Genomic DNA, 8,068 nt, shown 5'->3' with positions numbered 1-8,068 from the left:
CCCCCTCACGCCAGCCCCTATTCTTGCCCCCAGGGCCCCGCCACTGTAGAACACGCTCCTGCCTCCCACTCCAGCTGGGGAAATGAAGTTTTTCCAGTGACCGACATCACTGGGGACAGCCCCCTTGGGGACAGCAGAGGTCAGGACCGAACAGCCCTCCCCGGTACTGAAGACGAGTGGGAATGTGTTTGTGAGCCACCTGCTCCCCCAGGGGCTTCGTGCCGCCCGAGCCATCGGCCAGAGCAGGTGCAGGGCTTGGGGCGGCTCAGCATGCTGGGTCAGAAACGAAGGGGCGGCTGCCCTGGCGGGAGCAGGGACCAGAGCCCCCAGATGTAACATGAGGATGGTGACTCCTTGACCCTGCCCCAGAGGCACGAGGGGGGAAAGCGTCCAGCTCGCCTCTGTGGGCACCCGGGCTGCTCGGCCGCCACCGGCCAGGCGTTGGCGTGACAGGCGGCCAGCCGCAGACTGCACTGAGGTCCGGGGCCCGGCGATACCTCCCCTTGGTGTGCAGCTGGGGACCCACAGCCCAGGACCCTGCAGGGGCACATCCGGGCTCCTCAGCCACCACGCAGAGTCGGGCACCGAGGCAAGGGCTCCTACACGTTGGTTCCCTAAGGGCCACTCCAGGTGCAGGGTGACCTGTGCATCCCAGGGCCCACACTGAGGTTTGATGCAGCCCAGAGATCTGCATTTCCAGCAGGCATCCCGGGGGCCTCCGATGTGGGCGCTGGCCCGCCCGCAGGGTGGTCAGGGACGTCTGGCCTGGCTACTTGCTCCGCATTCAGGGGCATCTCGACCCAGATTTGCGTTACAGCCGTTGCCGCCGGGGCCCACCCCCCTAGTGACGTCCCTGGGCGTCTCTCTCCCTCCCTCCCCCCATGTTGCCTCCAAGCCCAGTGTGAGGGTCTGGCCGGGCAGGAAATGGAGGTGCTGGGTGAGGGGGGAATGAGGGGGGGGGAGGAGAGGAAGGAGCCACAGGCCGGCAGCTGGGGGGCGAGGTGGGGGCAGGGGATGAGGCCGGATGGTGACAGTGACGGGCCGTGAGGGCTCACGGGCAGCCGGCCAGCGCACGGTGCAGGCGGGGGACGAACTACAGCAGGCCGACCCAGGGGACACCCAGACACAGGGCCAGAAAGGGTGCAGGGCCGGCCGCAGCCCCAACAAAGCCAGCCGGGGCCCGCGGAAATGAGGTGCTCTCTCACCAAGGAGCCAAGCGCAGGTCCCTGAAACGGCAGGAGGCATTTCAGAGGAGCCGGAAGGTGACGCCCTGACTTAATCACCAAGACCGCAGTCTTGATTTCCAAAGGGCAGAAGGTAATTTCGCGCCGGAGCCACTGTCAGCTCTCCCCAGAAGGGTGACGACATCTTCCCCACGCAAATGCCGAGCTCCGCTCACGTCTTCGGGATGCGAGGCCACGTGCTCTCCAAATGCTTGATTCCTATTTAAACTGGTTTTAGGCCCGAACAGCCGAAGCACATCCCAGAATATTAAACGCTTTTAAATGTCACTTCATGGCAGGCACGACTCGGTAGGTTTTAAATGACTCTCAAAGGGCGTATTTTAATTTTCCTTCCTGGCAAACCCGCGACCAATTCGTCACCGCTAACTAATCCTGGTGCTGCGATTGAAGCTAATTACTAAAATCACGAGTGTAAGGATGCAGGCCGTGGGGGCTTCGGAAGGTGGCCTGTGCAAATATTCATGGCAGAGAGCTATGGTGTTATGCCCAGGCCCCAGCGTACTTTGAAGGCAAACCTCTTTATCATCTAAGTGCCTGTCCAGACACGTGAACAAGTTACTCACACCTGCGTTGAACACACAGGTGAGCCTTCTCGAGCTTTCAGCTCACCTCTCACTGGTGCTCTCTTTGAAGAATGCCGGCTCAGAGGGCAGAACCATGAGCTGTAGCAGCGTGAACACTTCTTGGTCTGAAGATAACAAAATCAGACATGGTGACATCGAGCGGTGGTTTCCAAACGTTTAGGCAGCGGGACCCTGTTTACACATGAGCCCCAACAATAAAATACAAACATTATTTTACGCGTATGGGTGTAGTCCTAATTTTAATTTTGTGACACTCGCGGAAACACTTATTTGGCGGACATCGACGTTTGAGACGGATTCGGGCTGGCGGTTTGCTGAAGGCGGGTCAGTCTGCACGTGATTGATGCTCTGTGTTTTGCGTGTGCGGTTTAGAGACTCTTCTGGTTCACAGACACCAGGAGATGCACAGGGCAAGCGGTTCGAAGCGCACCGCGGAATCCCCGGGCACCGTTTCGTTAAACAAAGCGGGCACAAGTTTTATCGCGGGGTCCTTGCGAAAACGAACTCGCCCGGCAGAAACGCCAAAACGCTCGTCATCTGGTCTAACTTGGTGTTCGACAACAGCCTGTGTTTTTAAACATTACATTTAAAATAAACGTTGCATCAAATATTTATAGAATGAGGTACCAGACCAACTCTTTAAGCTAATTACAAACCAAACGAAATATACCTCGCAACCACTGAATGCATCGAGAGAAATAAACATTTAAAAAAAAACCAGAAAGATGTTAAAGAGGCATTGATGCTTGGAAGGGAACAACTTTGGGTGCATTTCTTGTTTTTTGTTGTTGTTGTTGTTTGTTTTTAATGGTTTTTGCCTGAAGACAGGCTCTGTCCTGCCAAGCAGCTACTCTTGAATAGAGAACCCACCACCTTGCTGGATTACCCCAGTCTCACTGGCTTTAAAAAACAAAGAAAAAAAAAAAAAGTATGGCGTGACCAGAGCAGGTAGAAAGTGAGGGAGGTGGGGATCCTAGAAAGGAAAGCCAGAGGTGCATCCAAGAGTTCTGGGTAAAATCGCCCAGATCGATCCCGCAGCCAGAAATAAGCAAGGCAAACCCAAAGCAGCATGGCGAAGAACCTGAGAGATTTCTACTGCTCTCCGTTGCGGGGGTGAAGGGCCTAATTCTGGCCATGTCAACTGTCTCCATTAAGAAAAAAAAAAAAAATCGGTACTTTTCAGAGGAACATAACAGAATGCAGAATCTCTCCGATGGTTCGTGAAGTTTATGAACCATCCAAACCTACTAGGCAGGCACTCGAGAAAAGGTTGTCGACAGAGATTAATCCTGAAAAGAGCCAGATTTTGGAATTAGCAGGCAAGGATTTCAAAGACAGAGTATACTTACACTCAAAGATGTAAAAGAAAAGAAGGTTGCAATAAGTGAACAAGTAGGAAACCTCGGCCGAGAAACAAAACGATATTAAAAAAAAAAAGAACCAATAGGAAATTTAAAAATGGAAGAAAAAAAAAAGACTGAACAAAAGATTTACTGGATAAGATTGGTCTATGAGCAAATTATAGGTGACTGAAGTCAGTGAACCTGAAGACAGATACATAAAAATTACCCAATCTGCGGAAGAGAGAGAAAAATAAATTTCAAATTGAATGAGTCTTGGGGAATTGTGGGGCCACCTCGGAAGGTCCAATATATATATAATAGGGGTATAAGAGAGAAAATATGTTTGAGAAAATGCCCAACTATTTCCCAAACATTATGAGAGACAGAAATTTGGAGTCAAGCTCACTGAAGCCCAAGCAGGATAAAAACGAAGAAAATAAAATACACGGATGTACACAACGCGGCTGGTGAGTGTGCAATACCACGGCCACTTCGCCAAAGTCTAGCAGTTTCTCATGAAACTCAGCGCACACGACATAGCGATGTCACTCCTGGGTAGCTACTGAAGACGGACTGAGCGCATACGCCCAGAAAGGGCCTGTTTAGGTCTCATCCGAGAGACCGACCCTCCGCGGCACGTATTATAACGGACCCCACTACCAAGCAACAAAAAGGAGTAAGTGATTGACATGTACAGGAGGTGAATTTCAGAAACTACGTTAAAAGAAGCCAGATAGATGCAAAAGGCTACATGCTGCTTTAGTCCACCCACAGATATGAAGTTCTAGAATAGACTAAACTATGGTAATAAAAAAAAAAATCAGAGAATTGGCTGACAGTAAGGTTTGTCTCTCTTGATGGGATTTGTTACATGAGAGCTACGTTGTTATAACTCATTAAACTGTATACTTAAGGAGTGTGTATTTCACTCTAAGTAACTGTTACCCTAAAAACGTCAAACACAGATATTAAACTCTAATTTATGCTATGTACATGGACGTGTTTGGGGGTGAAGTATAGTGGAACTTACTTTGAAATGTATAAAATAAGGTGGATGGATGGATGGATGGGTGGATGGGTGGGCGGATGGATGGGTGGGTGGATGGGTGGGTGGGCGGATGCATGGGTGGGCAGACGGGTGGGCGGGTGGGTGGGTGGATGGATGGGCGGATGGGTGGGCGGATGCGTGGGCGGGCGGACGCGTGGACGGGTGGACGGACGGGTGGACAGATTCGGGTATGCAGGTATTTACTGAACCATACCTTGCAGGTGCCTCACGGAGGGAGAGGGATACGTTCCTCGCTCTGCAGGTCTGTGACAGAGGAGGACCACGGTTTGAAGATCTGGGCTGAGAGATGGCGCCCGGGGGCCCAGTGCACGCGAGGCCAGTCTCCCCGTCTTCGGCGCCGAGGAGCTGGACCGGCCGAGCACGACGCCGCCTCCTGCACACCACGTCAGCTCTGACGCCAAGGTCGGCGAACGACCCGCCAGCGGCGCACGTGGAGGTGTGCTGTGTGTGTGCAGCGGCAGCCGTCGTGAGGCTGCGGGCTGGACGAGGCGGGGAGGGGTGTCCCCGGCTTCCGGTCCCGTCTCGGGACACCCCTCCCCTTCCATTTCTCTGATCCTCTGGCTTCATTACCAGTGCACTGTCCTTCCCGCCTTGGGGACGCGAACGCCGCCCCCTGCCCTCGGCCCCAAGCGAAGGTCTGTGCGTTCTCAGACCTCAGCGCCCCTCGACCCACGGACGAGACCGGGCACCCCCAACCACGGCACACGTGAGGTGGTCTTGACGGTTCACTCGACAATGCGTACTGTCTCTCCCCTCTAGACCGAAAGCTCCCTGAAGGCAGAGACGGGCTTGCTCCCTCGCGTCCTTGAAGGCGACAGCGATGGCTGACATTCACGAGACGGTGATAAACAAGCAAGACTTTTAGGGTTAAAAGTGTAATTTTATTTAGATGTTACTTGTACATAATCTATAATAAGATATACAAACGGATAAAAATTGTTTAACAGGTTTTTTTTTTTAATACCACTTTAAATTCGATTTACAACAGCGTGTAATACTGCAAGAGGACAGATACTCTGACTTCAAAAACAAAAAGTACTCGCTACTCTGGCTGGTACATTCCCACTAGCCTTTAATGGATTAAAATGTGCCATGTGCTCCAGTCGCAAATTATTACAAAACGTTCACAATCTAGCCACTTGGTGCTCAGAGAGGATTCCGAGAGTCTAAAAATTTACTGAAACGGAAGTGTTAATTCTCTAACAGTGCTAAAGAAAAGCGTTAAGTGCACCGAATCTTACGGCTGGGTTTGGGGCTAACGACAGAAAGTCGCCCGCGCCACGGCCATGTCTGGGGACGGGTGCTGTGGAGCGGTCTGCCTGTGCCCTCCAGCCCATCTGTGAAACGAGGAAAACGCTTCTGAGACGTCGAAACCAGAGTATACATGGGGGCAGAGGGGGGGGGGGGAGACTGGGGACCGTTTAAAATAACCTTACAACACGTGAGTCCTTTAAGACGCAGAATTCATCGATATGAAAGATGCTTTTAAACGCTTTTCTCCACTGGTAAATGCTTTTTGAACATGAAAACTGAAAATTCAAAAGAGTCGCTTTTTCCTTTCCACGTAACACCCTATTAGAAAAAGTCTGCATTTAAACTTTAGAATAAGTCAAACCTGCTGAGAAAAATACTGCAAAAATAATCTAAATTGGACTTTAGTGCTTTTCTATTCTTTTAAAGGCTACATAATATGTCGGGGTAAAAGCTTTTTTCGCTAGTCAGAAAATCGAGTGGAAAATAACGCTGATTAAACTATGGAAGAACCACGAACAGGCTCACGAATATTTATGAATAAAGTGCCACTGGTTTCACGGTAATAAGATAAAAAGCGAAGAAATCCTGACGTGGATAGTGGCTTCGTGTGCTCGCTCTCTATCCTGAGAACGGAGGGGACATAAAAAACAAGGAAGCATCTCCCAGAACAGTCTAGAATTATACGGGTAGCTCCTACTCTGAACGTAACGATAAAGACAAAATATTGTTAAAAAAAAAAAAATACTGTTATCAAGACAAAATAAGACCGAAAATGGTAAAAGTCCCAAGACTAACGGCAACAAAAGTTACTTCTATGTTGAAAAAAAATAGAGTCATTAAAGGGAAGAATTTTAAAGTTCGTTAATGACTGTTACCGATGCTGGGTGACATCACGGTGACCGGCCCCGAGGAGCACCCGCGGCCGGCCCCGGGGGCGGAGGAAGCGGACTGGCCAGAGTTGGGAAATCTGTGTGACCGAAACCTAACGTGCAGGCTTTAGGTGACGTCCACCTACAAGCGAACGGTGTCGGCTCAGGGACAGCGACGTGATTCGGGGGTGGGGGGAGCTGGCTGATTTCCTCGGGCGACCTCGCTAACGAATCCCCACCGGCTCCGGTCCTGGTTATGAGACAAATGACTCCGTCTTTAGCCAGAGGCCCCCTCGCCGGGACTGGGTGTCACCAGGTCCCTCCGCGTGAGGTGCCGGGGCTGGGCGAGCTCGGGAGGCGCAGCGTCTCCGTGCGACTGAGGGGTCCTGGCTGGCGGTGGAGCCGGGGCGTCTGTCACCCCTGGGCGAGCGGTCATCCCTCACCCAGAGTCCCCCGGGGGACGGGGCCCCCGCGTCGCTCCTCCCCCCGCGGGAAGAGCGGGAGGAAGGTGTGCAAGGAACGTGATTTGTGCTACAGCTGCGGGTCCGAGCTCGTCCGAGGCGAGGACGCCGTGAGGAGGGAGCCGTGTGCTTCGGGGCAGGCCGGGTGCCGCGAGGGGGCCCCGGGGCACGCCGGGCGGGGTGCTGCGGAGCCAGGAGCGCCCGCTGGCCCGGCCGGGGACGCGGGTCGGGGTTGTGGCCCGAGCGGGTGCCCCCGCACCCCGGCCGAGTCGGCTCTGCAGCTCCGGGGCCGCCCGGCCCGCCCGGCCGCTGCTGCCCGAGCCCCGGGGCGGCCACGTGCCATCGCCAACGGCCGCGGAGGGAGGCGGACGCCCTGTTCTTCGTTTTCGCTCCCACTGAGCCGCTGCCTCTTACAAAAGTCACCAGCGGGGCGCTGACCGAGCGAACGCCCCCGGGGAGCTGCCTGCGGAGGGGCCCCGCCACGTTCCCGGGTCACGGCGCGCAGAGGCGGCCAAGGGGTTCAACGGCACACCGACCCAGAGGCCCCCGCCTCCCCGGCCTCGCCGCGTCTTTCTAGAACCACCTTCTTCTGAAACACACACGCGCACAGCGAGCTGAAGAGGCGTCCCTCACTGTCTGGAAGACGTCAGTCACCCTGACGGTCGCGGCCAGCCTGGCGGACGCCCGGCCCCGCGCAGCTCCGCGAGCACGCGGCGAGCCTGGAGGACGGGCGGCCGACGTGGACCGCGCGGGGCACGGCGCGGGGGGTGGGGGGGCCGGCGTGGGGCGCGGGGTCGGCGCGGGACAAAGGGCAGTGCCGTCATTTCGCGTGCTGGCCCGCGGGCAGCTCCGGGCACTGGCACTTAAGTATCACACAGTAAATACTGAAAAACCCAGAAGTGTCGGATGTGCGAAAGCCGTGACACATCGTCAGTACAGAAGTGGCTAAGCTGCAGGTGGGGTGCCCCGAGGCGTGGAGGCCGCGCCGCGTCGCCGAGCCGCGCGGCCGCAGGGCGCACGCGGCCCCGCCGCCCGCCTCAGTCGGACCAGTCGTTGTCGTCCAGCTCCGAGTCGTCGTCGGAGTCGCTGTACTCCACGGCGATGCGGCGCGACAGGATGGTGGCCACGTCGTTGCCCACGGGCTCGCGCTTCGCCTCCTGCTCCCGCTGCTCCTGCACCTTCTTCAGCTGGATGCCTGCGGGCGGGGCGGGGCGGCGGGTCAGGGCCCGGGGTGGCGGGTCAGG

The 8,068-nt window shown here is 55.1% G+C and overlaps 1 protein-coding gene across 3 annotated transcripts in view; it reads right to left on the bottom strand.

The window, feature by feature from the left end:
• Positions 1–5,099: 5,099 nt before the first annotated feature.
• The window catches only part of WASF3 (WASP family member 3), a 68,853-nt gene continuing 65,884 nt past the window's right edge, over positions 5,100–8,068 (bottom strand). For all 3 annotated transcript variants that reach the window (XM_036228373.1, XM_036228372.1, XM_036228374.1), the window contains one exon: positions 5,100–8,019. In XM_036228373.1, coding sequence (XP_036084266.1) covers positions 7,862–8,019 — 158 coding nt within the window. In that variant the 3' untranslated portion in view covers positions 5,100–7,861. The remainder of the gene's footprint in view (positions 8,020–8,068) is intronic.

The sequence above is a fragment of the Rousettus aegyptiacus genome, unplaced genomic scaffold (genome assembly GCF_014176215.1).
Source record: "Rousettus aegyptiacus isolate mRouAeg1 unplaced genomic scaffold, mRouAeg1.p scaffold_m13_p_11, whole genome shotgun sequence".
NCBI lineage: Eukaryota > Metazoa > Chordata > Mammalia > Chiroptera > Pteropodidae > Rousettus > Rousettus aegyptiacus.
The sequence above is the reverse complement of the archived record's forward strand: the minus strand, read 5'-3'. Positions and strand labels throughout refer to the sequence as shown.